We start from the raw sequence: 15,779 nt of genomic DNA, 5'->3' as shown, positions 1-15,779 counted from the left end.
AGAGGATACTGGAAGTCTGCAGAGGGATTTGGATAGGTTAAGTGAATGGGCTAGGGTCTGGCAGATGGAATACAATGTTGACAAATGTGAGGTTACCCATTTTGGTAGGAATAACAGCAAACGGGATTATTATTTAAACAATAAAATATTAAAGCATGCTGCTGTGCAGAGAGACCTGGGTGTGCTAGTGCATGAGTCACAGAAAGTGTGTTTACAGGTGATTAAGAAGGCAAATGGAATTTTGTCCTTCATTGCTAGAGGGATGGAGTTTAAGACTAGGGAGGTTATGCTGCAATTGTATAAGGTGTTAGTGAGGCCACACCTAGAGTATTGTGTTCAGTTTTGGTGTCCTTACTTGAGAAAGGACGTACTGGCACTGGAGGGTGTGCAGAGGAGATTCACTAGGTTAATCTCAGAGCTGAAGGGGTTGGATTACGAGGAGAGGTCGAGTAGACTGGGACTGTACTCGTTGGAATTTAGAAGGATGAGGGGGGGGATCTTATAGAAACATATAAAATTATGAAGAGAATAGATAGGATAGATGTGGGCAGGTTGTTTCCACTGGCGGGTGAAAGCAGAACTAGGGGGCATACCCTCAAAATAAGGGGAAGTAGATTTAGGACTGAGTTTAGGAGGAACTTCTTCACCCAAAGGGTTGTGAATCTATGGAATTCCTTGCCCAGTGAAGCAGTTGAGGCTCCTTCATTACATGTTTTTAAGGTAAAGATAGACAGTTTTTTGAAGAATAAAGGGATTAAGGGTTATGGTGCTCGGGCCGGAAAGTGGAGCGGAGTCCACAAAAGATCAGCCATGATCACCATAACCTTTAATCCCTTTATTCTTCAAAAAACTATCTATCTTTACCTTAAAAACATTTAATGAAGGGGCCAGATGGCCTACTCCTGCTCCTAGTTCTTATACCGGCTTCAGTGCAGTTGGAAGATATATTTTATCAATATGGATGAGCAATTTAGCCATCCTGCAAGTGGAAAGTCTTGAAATAAATTGCAAGTTTTGTTGAAGTACTGTTAAGCTATTGTGTTGTCAATCCATTCACTGGTTAATTTGAACATTTCCTATTTGCACTGTACTTTAAAACTTCCACACATTTGCATTTAATCATTCCATTCACTGTTTACCAAAGGAGTTGATCATACCGGTTGGGATGTCCTGTTGGAGTTCTTCATTCAAGAAGTTCAAGACGTTATTTAGTCCTGTTTGGGTTTGGTCAGTTAGCTCTTTTATGTGCTGCATCATTTCTCCCGCATCATTATTAACCTGATTACGGACAATAGAGAGCGCACATTCCTCAGTATCACGCTGTTCTTTCAGCTGTTCTGTTACCTTGCTGACTAGAGTGTCACATCTCTTATTGGCAGTCTACACATAGAAGGGTGGGGTGAAAAAAAAATGATGTCATGTAACTTGCACTGTCAACATAAAGAGCAGCCAGATTGAGATAAACATCAAAGTTAAATTTAAAAACATGATGCAACATTTATTGATACCCAAAATTAAGATATTGACAAAAGTGAAAGATCGGTGGTTAAATTTTGCTATCTTTTATTTCCATGAGCTCTTCGCACTGTATAATTTTACATTTTGACACAGCTTTCCAATTCATCCGAAAAATTCTGAAGAGCCTCACTACTTGCGTACACAAACATGGGATTCTCAGCAGCTCTATTTCAAAGAATGATACCGGAGTCGAGAATTATTTGTTTAATCAGATCAAGACTGTAAACCTCCAATTTCCTCCCTGTCCGTCTGTTCCACAAAAATTCTGAAATTACTTTCTGATTTCTCAAAATTTATTAGAATTTCCACCGACAATAACCTTTCACTCAGGAAAAAAGTGGTTGTGGTGGGGAGGGGGAGTTAAAGAGAAAGATAATCAGAGAAGAGAACTCTTTGGGCGGGAGAAGGTGGTCAGAGAAGAGAGACTTGTGAAGAGAGAAGGTAGCTGCCATTTGGAATGGGGAGGGAAAGAAAAAGCACAGGTTGGAAAAAATGCTTCTGCGTCAAAGACAACTGTCAAAACATTCATCAATCAGATATAACTGAGACTACTAATCCATATTCCCAATTTCTAAGAAGTGAAGGAAAAATTACAATCTTTTACGATTACAAGCAAAGGACTGTTGGGTAAACCAATACTTTAAATATTGGATGCTACCGGCAAGGGCCAGTATTTGTGGCCCAGTCCTTGAGCTGAATGGTTTGCAGAGTCATTTCAGAAGCCAGTTAAGAGTTAATCACATTGTTGGGAGACAGTAGCAATGTCGCTGAATTAGTAATCCAGAGGCCCAGCCTTCTGGGCCCTGGGTTTAAATTCTACGGCAACTGAATTTTATTTTTTATTTGTTCGTGGGACATGGGCATCACAGGCTGTGCCAACATTCATTGCCCATCCTTAATGTCCTTCAGGGGGCAGTTAGGAGTCAACCACATTGCTGTGGGTCTGGAGTCACATGTAGGCCAGACCAGGTAAGGATGACAGATTTCCTTCCCTAAAAAGGATATTAGTGAACCAGATGGGTTTCGACGACAATCGACAAGGATTTCACGGTCATCATTAGACGCTTTCTATGGCCTGAACCTTTGGAAAGGCAGTCCAAGGTCAGATTGCCACTCTGCTCCTACTTTAAAAAAAAAAAATCTTTTTATTGGCATTTTCAAAATTATATATTTTGCTGTTCGTTTTCATTTACAAGTCACAAAAGGTTCCTTTTTAGGTTTCTCTATTTACAGTCTGTTTCCATCTGGCTGGCTCAGCCCACAATCCTCCCTATCCCCCTACTCACCCCCTTCAGCTCCTCTCTCCCTTCCCCTCTTTTTCACTGCTGTTCCCCATTTTTTCTTGCTCAGTTTTGCTACTTCGCCTTGCTCCTCCTTCAAAGTTTGGGCTTTGAAATCAGATTTCTGGATGGTTCCTAGTGCAGGCAATTGAGCTTTGAAAGTTTGCACTTACCTGGCAATTGCTGCACACACTTTACCTGGGAACCTCTGGGCAAGGGGGTTTCTCAAAGCATCTTTGAGCTACCCCCTTGCCCAGAAGGATACAGCCAAATACTCCTACAAAGCTGGTGGCACAGTGGTTAGCACTGCTGTCTACGGTGCTGAGGACCCGTGTTTGATCCCGGCCCACTGGTGGAGTTTACACATTCTCCGTGTCTGCGTGGGTCTCGCCCCCACACCCCAAAGATGTGCGCGTTCGGTGGATTGGCCACGCTAAATTGCTCCTTAATAGAAAAAAAATAATTGGGTACTCAAAAAAAAAACGTTCCTGAAAGCGTCCTGAGATGTTTTATTATAAAGTCACCATGTAAAATACAAGCTGCTATTGTTGCTGGTATTTTGATGTTTTCAAAACAAATTGAATTCCATTCCAAAATACCAGTCTTAATAACTGAAAGGTTGTTTAATTTAATTGAAATATATTTTTAGTGATTTCTGGATGCTTGATGCAGGGACAAACCCAAGAAAAAATTATGGCAAATTACAAACTCCTACCTGCTTGTGGTTCTCCAACCTCCTCTGCTTCCCATTAAGGAAACTCAGTTGATCCTGACAGAACAGGTTGATGGTGTCTGCTGTTGATTCACACCATTGGCTGCTTTCCTGGCAAAGTAGCAGCATACCAGAACTGAGCTGTTGGCATTCAATGTTTGACTTATCTGCAGCCGTTAACCCTTCACTGGATGTTTTTCTGATTTCACTTGCCAAACTGTCTATAGTAGTCACGAGTTTCTCTTGGTGGGAAGCTGTATCCTCCAGAGCATTTGAAGATTGCCTACAGGGGGAAAAAAAACCCAGAAACAGATGGCTTTATAAAACAAGAGTAGTGATTAGTGTACAAGTCAAAAGGAAAGACGTAGAATTTTAATTCTCCAACTTTTGGCATGATGTGCATTTTGTGGGCAGCCAAATGGTCAGAACCTAAAAAGAACACGTTTTCACATTTCAACATATTTAAATGGAATACAGAAAAGCAAATCCAGTTACTTACAGCTGCACATTATCCTGAAGCATAGTCAGCGAGCGATGCACATTTCCATTTTGTTTTAGAATGCTGTCAAAGTTCAGCTCAGTTTTCTGGGCTAACTCACCAAGTTGACTCTGTAGATCGGAGATGACTTTTGAAAAACCCTATTGAAGAGTCAGAGCCGAACCATCAATCAATTAAAAAAAACAACAAATAATATTCAAAATATTTTCAGTGCCAATTAATTTTCACAGAACCTCCATTTGCTCCTGCTGTGATTTCAGTAGTTCTTGCTTGAGTTTTTCATTCTCATTTTGACTGATGCCCAGGGCTTTGCAAGTGGTTTCTTGTATTTTATTAAGCATCTTGCTGTGATGCCCAAAGAAGGTGTTCGTATCCGTTTTCATGACTTCCATCTGAATCAATTAAAAACATTCATACAATAAACAGAATCTGGCTGTTGTGGAAAATTAAATGCATCACCATTACAAAAGATCTCAACGGGTTCCAAGACATGCCCTCAGTTTTGTCTCAAGTTTGTCAATCTGCAATAAAGTTGAATAAGGTGAAAACCAAAATGGTCATCCACTGTCTTGCTTCAAATGGAATTGTTTTCAATCTTATTCTATCCCCTCAAAAGAATACATTTTGCTGCACAATTGCCTGCTAACTACAGTTCATTAACATCTGCAGAAAGTGAGTTTTAGGACTTACGGTGGCAGCTGTGAGCTGAGCGGTCGCAAGAAAGGTGGCTCTCGTCTAAGAACTTACGACTATGGTCTTTTAACCCCAATAGACTCCAAAAGTACCTACAATCCCCCAGTTTCAACCCCTATTGACCGCAAACAGGCTGGGAAAGAACCAATTGCTCAGTCGAAAAGCCAGTAGAGAGGGAAACCTCAGCCTTGGGAGCAGGAGATCCACACATGGAGGTACGGAACCTGCAAGGTCCAACTTTGAGCTCCCAGTGCTGATGGACAAATTGGCAGGCTTCATCACCTCCAAGTTCCAGGGACACAGGAAAGAGATGAGAAGAGTCCCCCTGGCAGCCATCGAGATGGCAGTGGAAGAAACAACGGCCCTCAGAATGGAGGCAATTGACAATATGGAGTGGAGGCTAGAGGCCCAGGAGACGACGTCTAGGGACCTCGAAAAAGCTGCCATGGACCAAGGGAACCGGATCGAAAACCATAGGTCCACACACCGATGTGGCGACTAGGGACTTTTAAAATTTAAAAAATAAATTTAGAGTACCCAATTATTTTTTTAAAATTTATTTTCCAATTAAGGGGCAATTTAGCGTGGCCAAATCACCTAACCTGCACATCTTTGGGTTGTGGGGGCGAAACCCACGCAGACACGGGGAGAATGTGCAAACTCCACACAGACAGTGACCCAGGGCCGTAGGCAGCAATGCTAACCACTGTGCCACCATGCTGCCCGACTAGGGACTTTTCACAGTAACTTCATTGCAATAGAAGCCTACTAGTGACAATAAAGATTATTACATTTGGGAGATGTAAAAATATTTTACCAATGGGGTGTGGATTCAGAAACTTCATGCAATCAGACTGTTAGATAAAATATTAGTACCTTCTTCGCTATGCCAGAATAAGCCTCAATGTTCATTTTATGACAATTGTTCAGTTCCATTATGGAAGTAACAATGGGCTGTAAATTCTTCTTGATCACTTCTTCTATTTCCGCTTTATGTTTCTCCTGAAAATAAAAAAAGAGAATGGACAAACTTCCCATCACGAAAACAACCCTCACTGCTCCCCATTATGCAGTAGGTTCTGTATTGACAATGAACAACTTGACAGAATCGAGAATTTTCCTCTTTAGAGGTTGAGCCAAATAAAATTGTTCAGATGAATAAGGCAACAAAGTTAAAATCAAAACATGGTTCCTTCAGCACTGAATTTACTTTTCAATAACATAAGTATGTCTGGAAACAGAAACGGTGCCACAGACGAAAGTCCTTCATGTCTGTGGCTGCTGACAAAGGGCAATCCAGCCAAACTCGCTTTCTAGCTCTTCTCTATAGCCCTGGAGGTTATGACACTAAAATGCCCATCCAGACTTCCGGTTGCGGCTATGACCAGCTAAGTCGCACATTTGGCAGCTCCTGCGACAAAGGTGTTTAAGGGCCGATTGGAGGGCCCCGACGGTACTGTAAAGACGAATCCCGGTGGGGGAAGGCTCCCTGAGGAGAGTGAGACCAACTTTATGGTCGGTACTCGGAGTGGGGCGACAAAAAAAGCGGCAGCAGCTCCCCGAAAAAAGCGGGGGAAGAGGACCAAAATGGCGGCCGGTGGCGCACTAGAAGATTGGAGAAAATGGGCGGAGGAGCAGCAGGCCGCTCTCCTCCGGTGTTTTACGGAGCTGAAAGTGGAACTCTTAGAGTCTATGAACGCGACGACCACAAGGCTGATGGGGGCCCAGGCGACCCAAGAGGCGTCGATAAGAGAGCTGCAGCAGGAGATGACTGCAAGGGAGGAGGAGGCCACGGTCCTCATGGGAAAGGTGGAGGTGCACGAGGCACTCCACCTGAAATGGCAGAGCCGCTTTGAGGAGCTGGACACTCGAATGAGGCGGAAGAACTTGAGGATCCTGGGCCTAGCAGAAGGCCTGGAGGGGCCTGATCTCCCGAAATATGTAGCGGAGATGCTGAGCTCCCTGATGGGAGAGGGGGCCGGTCCATCGCCCCTGGAGCTGGAAGAAGCATATCGGGTCATGGCTAGGCGGCCTAGGGCGAACGAGCCCCCGAGGGCGGTGCTGGTGCGATTCCAGCGTTTCTGTGATCGGGAGAAAGTGCTGAGGTGGGGCAAGAGGGAGAAAAGCAGCAAATGGGAGAATTCGACGGTGCGGATATATCAGGACTGGAGTGCGGAGGTGGCAAAGCGGCGGGCCCGGTTTAACCGGACGAAGGCGGTGCTGCACGCAAAGAGGATCAAGTTCGGAATGCTGCAGCCAGCGCGTTTGTGGGTCACCTACAAGGACCAGCACCATTACTTTGAGACCCCAGAGGAGGCATGGACTTTTGTTCGGGAGGAAAAGCTGGACCTGAACTAGAACTTGGGAACGCCGGCGGTCGAGGCCGCCCGAGTACCCTTGACTGATCAAGTGGCCCATGTCTTTCTTAGGCCAGGTCGGAACTTGGTTAAAGTTGATGGATCGTTTGGTTTCTTTGAAACTTGTGTTATGGGGGGTTTCTTTGTTCCTTTTTGTGTGTCTCTTCCCGTTGCCAACTTCCCTTAATTATTGTTGTTGTAGGGGGGGCTTTTTTACTGTTTTTTTGATCTGTTCTTTAAGGGTTATGGTTACTGTTCTGTTCGATGGAGGGTGATGGTTAAATACGTTATTATTGGGTAGTTATTTAGTTATGCAGGCATAGTTATGTATTTATGTATTTATTTGAGATTTGTTATTTATATTGTTATATTGTTAAGTTGGGGAGGCGGGACGGGGGGGGTGCAAGTTGGTTATGCGTGTTTTCTTTTTCTCTTTTTTCTTCCTCTCGTTTTAAGGGGGCTTTTTTATGGGCTTGGATGGGGACGGGGGTGGAATGGAAGATGGCGGGGTAGGGTGTGGCCGGGCGAAAGCGCGGGCTTTCCCCTGTTTCCCGCGCGCGGGACGGAGGAAGGGGGAGGAGAGAAGAGTGGGGTGTGGCCAGCAATGGCGGCTTTTCCCGCGCTGAAGCGGGGTCAGAGAGGGATGGCAAGGGGGGGGGGGGGAGGCCCCTCCCCCCCACATCGGGAGGAGTCGGAGTGTGGCAGGGGCAGCCGGGTCAGCGAAAACCAGCTGACTCTCGGGAGTACGATGGTGGATACACCGCGGCTAGGAGGGGTCCTAGCCAGGGGGGGGGGGGGGGGGGAAGGGGGGTTAGGGGGGGATACCGGGTTGCTGCTGGAAAGGCCGAGGACGGGAAGGGAAGAACGGGAGGAGAGAGGGGGAGGGGCCATCGCCATGGGGAACGGGTCAGAAGGGGAGGGTCGACCCGGGGCGAACAGGGGACAGGACATGGCTAATAGACAGGGGAAAGGGACGGGTCGCTCCGCGACCCGGTTGATTACTTGGAACGTGAGGGGGCTGAATGGGCCGGTCAAGAGATCAAGGGTTTTTTCACACCTAAAGGGACTGCAGGCGGATGTGGCAATGTTGCAGGAGACTCACTTGAGAGTAGTAGACCAGGTACGCCTGAGAAGGGGGTGGGTGGGACAGGTGTTCCACTCAGGCTTGGACGCAAAGAACCGGGGGGGTGGCGATTTTGGTGGGAAAGAGGGTGTCGTTCGTGGCGGCGCAGGTGGTAGCAGATAAGGAGGGTAGGTACGTGATGGTGAAGGGTAGGCTGCAGGGAGAGAATGTGGTGCTGGTGAATGTGTATGCCCCGAATTGGGATGACGCGGGTTTTATGAGGCGCCTGTTGGGCCTCATTCCGGGTCTGGAGGCAGGGGGCCTGATCATGGGGGGGGACTTCAATACAGTGCTCGACCCTGGGCTGGACAGATCGAGTTCCAGGACGAATAGGAGGCCGGCAGCGGCAGAGGTGCTAAGGGGGTTCATGGAGCAGATGGGGGGGGTAGACCCTTGGAGATTTGGCAGGCCAAGGGCGAGGGAGTATTCTTTTTTCTCCCACGTCCACAGGGTGTACTCCAGAATAGACTTTTTTGTACTGAGCAGGGGGCTGATTTCGAGAGTGCAGGACACGGAGTACTCGGCCATTGCGATTTCGGACCATGCACCACACTGGGTAGAGGTAGAACTGGGGGAAGCACGGGACCAGCGCCCGTTGTGGCGCCTGGATGTGGGGCTGCTGGCGGACGATGAGGTGTGCGGAAGGGTCCGGAAGGGCATTGAGAGATATCTGGGCACGAACGACACGGGCGAGGTGAAGGTGGGGGTAGTCTGGGAGGCCCTGAAAGCAGTGATCAGAGGAGAGCTGATCTCCATAAGGGCACACAGAGAAAGGAAGGAGAGGCAGGAGAGGGAGAGACTGGTGGGGGAACTTATAGAAGTGGACAGGAGATATGCGGAGACACCAGAGGAGGGGCTGTTGAGGGAGCGGCGCAGTTTACAGGCCCAGTTTGACCTACTGACCACTAGGAAGGCGGAGACGCAATGGAGAAGGGCACAGGGCGCGGTCTATGAGTACGGGGAAAAGGCGAGCAGGATGCTGGCACACCAGCTGCGCAAGCGAGATGCAGCCAGAGAGATTGGGGGAGTGAGAGAGAAGGGAGGGAACGTAGTGCAGAAGGGGCAAGAGGTGAACGGGGTCTTCAGGGATTTCTACAGGGAATTGTACCGGTCTGAGCCGCCCAGGAGGAGGGGGGGAATGGAGAACTTCCTCGATAGATTGAGGTTCCCAAAGGTCCAGGAGGAACGGGTGGAGGGGCTGGGGGCGCCGATAGAGCTGCAGGAGCTAGTTAAAGGGATAGGCCAGATGCAGGCGGGGAAGGCGCCGGGGCCGGATGGGTTCCCGGTGGAATTTTATAAGAAGTATGTGGACTTGGTGGGTCCAGTGCTGGTGCGAGCCTTCAATGAGGCGCGAGAGGGGGGGGTTCTGCCCCCGACAATGTCACAGGCCCTGATCTCCTTGATCCTGAAGCGGGACAAAGACCCTGTACAGTGCGGGTCCTACAGGCCTATCTCCCTCTTGAATGTAGATGCCAAACTGTTGGCAAAGGTCCTGGCAACCAGAATAGAGGATTGTGTGCCAGGGGTAATCCATGAGGACCAGACGGGGTTCGTAAAGGGACGACAACTTAACACAAATGTCCGGAGACTGTTGAATGTGATCATGATGCCAGCAGTGGAGGGGGAGGCTGAGATAGTGGTAGCACTGGATGCGGAGAAGGCATTCGATAGGGTGGAGTGGGAATACCTGTGGGAGACGCTGGAACGGTTTGGGTTTGGGGAGGGATTTATCAAGTGGGTGAAGCTGCTGTATTCGGCCCCGATGGCGAGTGTGGTTACAAACGGGAGGAGGTCAGAGTATTTTGGGCTCCATCGAGGTACCAGGCAGGGATGCCCCCTATCCCCCTTACTATTTGCATTAGCGATCGAACCGTTGGCGATGGCACTGAGGGGTTCAGGGGGGTGGAGAGGACTGACAAGGGGAGGGGAGGAACATCGGGTATCACTCTATGCGGATGATTTGTTGTTGTATGTGGCAGACCCGGAAGGGGGAATGCCGGAGGTAATGGAAATACTAGCGGAGTTTGGGGACTTTTCGGGATATAAATTAAATGTGGGTAAAAGTGAGGTCTTTGTGATACACCCGGGAGATCAGGGGGAGGGAATTGGGCGGCTCCCCTTTAAGAGAGCAGTAAAGAGCTTCAGGTACTTGGGGGTGCAGGTGGCAAGGAACTGGGGGACCCTCCACAAGCTGAACTTTTCAAGGCTGGTGGAGCAGATGGAGGAGGAGTTCAAGAGGTGGGACATGGTACCGCTGTCGCTAGCAGGGAGGGTGCAGTCAGTCAAAATGACGGTCCTCCCGAGGTTCTTGTTTCTGTTCCAATGCTTGCCCATCTTTCTCCCCAGGGCCTTCAAGAAGGTAACTAGCAGCATTATGGGCTATGTGTGGGCACATGGCACCCCTAGAGTGAGAAGGATTTTCTTGGAACGGAGTAGGGACAGTGGAGGATTAGCGCTACCCAATCTTTCTGAATACTACTGGGCGGCGAACGCATCGATGGTGCGCAAGTGGGTGATGGAGGGGGAGGGGGCAGCTTGGAAACGTATGGAGAGGGCGTCCTGCGGCAATACAAGCCTGGGGGCGCTAGTAACGGCACCATGGCCGCTCCCCCCCACAAGGTATACCACGAGTCCGGTAGTGGCGGCCACCCTTAAAATTTGGGGGCAGTGGAGGCGACACAGGGGGGAAGTGGGGGGTCTGATGGCGGCGCCACTGAGAGGGAACCACAGATTTGTCCCGGGGAACACTGGCGGGGGATTCCAGAGCTGGCACAGGGCGGGCATCAGGCAACTGAGGGACATGTTCATAGAGGGGAGGTTTGCGAGCCTGGGAGAGCTGGAGGAGAAATTTGAGCTCTCCCCGGGGAACACGTTTAGATACCTGCAGGTGAAGGCATTTGCCAGACGACAGGTGGAAGGATTTCCCTTGCTTCCCGATAGAGGGGTGAGTGATAGGGTGCTGTCAGGGGTCTGGGTCGGAGAAGGGAAGGTCTCGGACATCTACAAAATAATGCAGGAGGTGGAGGAGGTATCGATAGAGGAGCTGAAAGACAAGTGGGAAGCGGAGCTGGGAGAGCAGATAGAAGATGGGACATGGGCGGATGCCTTAGAGAGGGTCAATTCGTCGTCGTCGTGCGCAAGGTTGGGCCTCATCCAATTTAAGGTGCTGCACAGAGCCCATATGACGGGGACTAGGATGAGTCGGTTCTTCGGGGGTGAGGACAGGTGTGTTAGGTGTTCGGGAAGCCCTGCGAACCATGTACATATGTTCTGGATGTGCCCGGCACTGGAAGAGTTCTGGGAGGGGGTGGCGGGGACGGTATCGAGAGTGGTGGGAACCAGGGTCAAACCAGGGTGGGGGCTAGCGATTTTTGGGGTTGGGGTGGAGCCAGGAGTACAGGAGGCAGGGGAGGCCGGAATATTGGCCTTTGCGTCCTTGGTAGCTCGGAGAAGGATCTTGATTCAGTGGAGGGACACAAGGCCACCAAGTGTTACCACCTGGTTAAACGACATGGCAAGCTTCATCCAATTGGAAAGAATCAAATTCGCCCTGAGAGGGTCGGTACAGGGGTTCTTCCGGCGGTGGCAGCCCTTCCTTGACTTTCTGGATCAGAGATAGGAACTGGAGGCCGAAACAGCAGCAACCCGGGGAGAAAGGGGGGGGGGAAGGGAGGGGGGGGGGGGATAGCAACGAAGGGAGCACGTCAGCGGGGGTCGCGGGCAATGACTGCCCGAGGCCATCGGCAGAAAGGGAAAAACGGTTTGGTTGCTAGACTGGTAGCGCGGGGGGGGGGGGGGGGGGGAGGGTGGGGGGGTGCGCGCGGGGGAGGGCGCGGGGAGGGTTTTCCAGGGGGGATTTGTTGTGTTATAATTTAAAATGTAGTAGGGGTAAATGTTTGTATCGAAAAATTTCAATAAAAATTATTTTAAAAAAAATAAAATGCCCATCCAAATATTTCACAAATGAGATGATAGTTTCTTCTGTAGCAGCAAGGAATAAAATGTAATTTTCTCCAAAATCTGATGCAACTTTAATGTTTAATAAGCCTATTCAATATTCATAAGCAGAGCACTCATTAAATGTGAACTTCTAGTCTCTGAAAGAAAAAACTGGTTATTAAGAACTCCACTCACAATTTTGTTTAAGCGAATTGAAGCGAAAAGAAAGATTGGTGGGAGGTGTCCAATCTATTGCCCTAGCACCACATGCTACCCCTCAACACACAGGTCCCCTGCTCCTGCAATTCAAGACATCTTCACTTATGGGTCCCTGAGCAGTCCTAGAAGCAACCACGATTGCATTCTAGTGCTGCAGGCCAGATTGGCTGACGGTTCGAGAACAAGATTTCCTTATGGTTGCAGGTGGGCTTCATTCAGATTCACTGCTCCTGGAAACCCACGTAAACACAGGGTGAATGTGCAGACTCCACATGGATAGTGACCTGGAACCGAACCCGAGACCTCAACACTGCATATAACTTTAAGGTTACGTCAGTGAAAGGAATCTCTGCATTTTATTTTAAAAAGTCAGAGACCTGCAGAAATGTTTCATAATTATAACTCAAAAATGTTCAGATTGCCTTGGATTGAATTAGTTTCAGCTCCTCAGGAGAGAAATTGGCCAGCTCCTGACCACAACATAAACACCAATGCTGGAACCACACATGGGTGGTAGGTAGTGCCAGTACTGCACTTGAATGTAATACTGTGCTCCAATGGCTTCCAACACTGGTCATTGGAGACTATATGCAAATATACACTCGAGTGAGGCAGCAGAAAGTGTCGGCAGTTGTAGAACGGAGACACACATGTGCAGGGTAGGTGAATTGGCTACACTAAATTGCCCCTTAATTGGAAAAAAAAATAACATACTCTAAACTTCAGTAAAGACCCCCCCCCATAATTTTAAATTACTGAAAAGCTATTATATCAGGGTCATCTTTTACTGTGTCCATATTTACATATTTTGTACATGTTCACCGTGCCACTTTTACACATGTTCACTTAGTAAAACACTCCCCTCCCCCGCCCTTAACCAAAACTTGTGCCTTCAGGAACCAGTTCAAAGCTATTCTCAGCTTTTTCCTTTGCCAGCCAGATACTTTCTACTCCCCTGAGCTGACTTTTCGGTGAAGGACATAGATCTCTCATTCTGGCCAAAGCTAGACTAATCTTGCAGGAACTTTGTCTCTTCAATAGGAGCATGAGCTTCCACCTACATCCTGCATGGTGAACAACAAGGACCTCTGGTCTATTTCTACTATCTTGAATTCTTGCAGCCTGATCATGTTTGAAAAGTTCAGTTTTACTTAAAGTGGCAAGATGAACATGTATAAACAATGTAAATAGGGACACAATAAAAGATGACCCTGAAATAATAGCTTTTCAGTCATTTTAAATGGAGGAGAGGGGGTCTTTACTGCAGTTTAGAGTATTTATTTTAGAAAAAACGTGCAATTCAATTGTATAATGGCTTCTTCCCCTCTCAAAGCCGATCATTGTGCATCACATGGGTCTTGTATCCAGGCACGAATGCTAATTAGATATCCTCTAGAACGTAAACGTTTTAAATTAAAAATTTGAATTAAAATAGACAGTTTAAAGTTTAACTGTTTACAAAACCTAACGTCGCCCTCGGACTTGAAGACCAACAATCTATCCACCGTCAACGCAGCCACTTTTAAGTAAAACAATCCCCCCTCGCCCTTACAACTAAGACTGGTTGGTAGGTGGAATTCAAAACAGGCCACATGACCCCTATAATTCCTTCACTTTGCCGTAACTTAAACAATCTTACAAACTTCATTTGTTACAACTTCCACAAGAAGTCGGGAGAAATGAGGAACATACAAAACTGATAGACAGAAAGGACATCTACACACAATGGCTGAAGTATAATGAGACACTAGTTGGCCCTCTCCATGCATCTCTCAATGAACTTACTATGGCCTTTTGCACATCATTCACCGACTGTCGAGTCAGACTTTCCTGCTGAAGCAGTTCCTGAAGACTTTGCGACACTTCGGAATAAACCATTTCCTTGACTGATGTAAAAGAAGTGGCCACTACAGATATGGTAGAACTAAATGCAGAAGCATTTGCACTCAGGATGTCACCTGAAAAAAAAAATAGCTTGGTCAAGAAACTGAAGGGACCAGAACAAAACGAAAAACTACTTTTGTTGGCAACCATTCCCGTCTTGAAACAATTAACTTGAGCCTTTGATCATTTTCATGGATGACCGCCACAGTATAATGAAATGTTCCAGTAGGGGGCCTCAGTCATCTACAAAAGAGTTAATTTCACTACATATTAGTAATCCAAAGCCACCACAGTTATAGGGCTAATTCCACTGACTTCACCCGTGGCCTAATAAAAAGGTCACCCAAGGACAAATTTGACCAGATACTAGGTAGATTATAGATTTGATTCAGCTCATTTGCATTTGGCGCAAGCTCATCAATAGTCAGAATGTTGGCCTTCACTAGATTAAGTTTGACTACAAAATGACAGCACAAAAATGGATTTACATGTTCAATCAAACCTTGAATTTCTTAAATGATTCCACGGTTTTATCTGGAAAGCTCTTCCATGCAATTCTTAATGAAGAACTTCTGATATTAGTCTTATACTTTTAAAAAAAAATTTTTTTTTTGAAATTTAGAATATCCAATTCATTTTTTCCAATTAAGGGGCAATTTAACGTGGCCAATCCACCTAACCTGCACATCTTTGGGTTGTGGGGGTGAAACCCACGCAGACACGGGGAGAATGTGCAAACTCCTCACAGACAGTGACCCAGGGCCGGGATTCGAACCCGGGTCCTCAGCGCCGTAGGCAGCAATGCTAACCACTGTGCCACCGTGCCGCCCTATTAGTCTTATACTTGTCTATTAGTTTAAATGCATGTTCTCTTGTCCTAATCTCATACTTCCAAAGTAAATTTCTCTATTCCATTTTGCTTATAATCTATTGCAGCCCCATGAAGATTCTGGTAAACCAGACTGAACACAGTAGTGTCTGTGTGTGCCTGTTTGTCTGTGTGGGGGGGGGGGGGGGGAAAGAGAGAAAGAGAGAGAAAGGGAGGGTCGTCCAATCGAGTACTACTGTTTGATTAGGACTTCTTGTGCATTAAATTCTACTTTGTCTACATTTGAAGGGAAGATCTGATTAAGATCAATCTTCTAACTGACCAGGAAACCATAGCAATTGCGCCTTTAATAGAGACACACTTTGTGTTACAGTTGCGAAATGCACCGTCTTTCATGGTACTGCTCTCTGTTCTTGGTAGTATTGCATATCCGGTGAGTGACTGAGCAGCACCTGGGGCGAGGTAGGGGAGAAGAGAATAACTGGTATAAAAGATGTTACTAAAATTAACTATTTTCCCCTGCATCCAAAAGGTACGGCTGTAATACACATCCACCCTAAATTTAGCATGCGAGGTTGCCAAAGTTGCTTACTGATTACTCGATCATCCATAAATTGTAATAAAGCACAAATTAGCAGTGCAATTTTGTTTTACTGCTACCGCTTTGAAGGTCTCGATTTCAAAATATTGGAGCGAGGGCAAGAGACCCGGGGTTTACTACATTAC

The 15,779-nt window shown here is 47.2% G+C and overlaps 1 protein-coding gene across 2 annotated transcripts in view; it reads right to left on the bottom strand.

Annotated features, from left to right (window-relative positions):
• Nucleotides 1-15,779, bottom strand: part of kif11 (kinesin family member 11) — an 85,058-nt gene that overhangs the window by 7,923 nt on the left and 61,356 nt on the right. For both annotated transcript variants that reach the window (XM_038822005.1, XM_038822006.1), the window contains exons 16-21: nucleotides 14,126-14,298; nucleotides 5,579-5,704; nucleotides 4,243-4,401; nucleotides 4,010-4,149; nucleotides 3,514-3,793; nucleotides 1,158-1,380 (exon numbers count right to left, since the gene is read on the bottom strand). In XM_038822005.1, coding sequence (XP_038677933.1) covers nucleotides 1,158-1,380; nucleotides 3,514-3,793; nucleotides 4,010-4,149; nucleotides 4,243-4,401; nucleotides 5,579-5,704; nucleotides 14,126-14,298 — 1,101 coding nt within the window. The remainder of the gene's footprint in view (nucleotides 1-1,157; nucleotides 1,381-3,513; nucleotides 3,794-4,009; nucleotides 4,150-4,242; nucleotides 4,402-5,578; nucleotides 5,705-14,125; nucleotides 14,299-15,779) is intronic.

This window comes from Scyliorhinus canicula, chromosome 16 (assembly GCF_902713615.1).
Source record: "Scyliorhinus canicula chromosome 16, sScyCan1.1, whole genome shotgun sequence".
Taxonomy (NCBI): domain Eukaryota; kingdom Metazoa; phylum Chordata; class Chondrichthyes; order Carcharhiniformes; family Scyliorhinidae; genus Scyliorhinus; species Scyliorhinus canicula.
The sequence above is the reverse complement of the archived record's forward strand: the minus strand, read 5'-3'. Positions and strand labels throughout refer to the sequence as shown.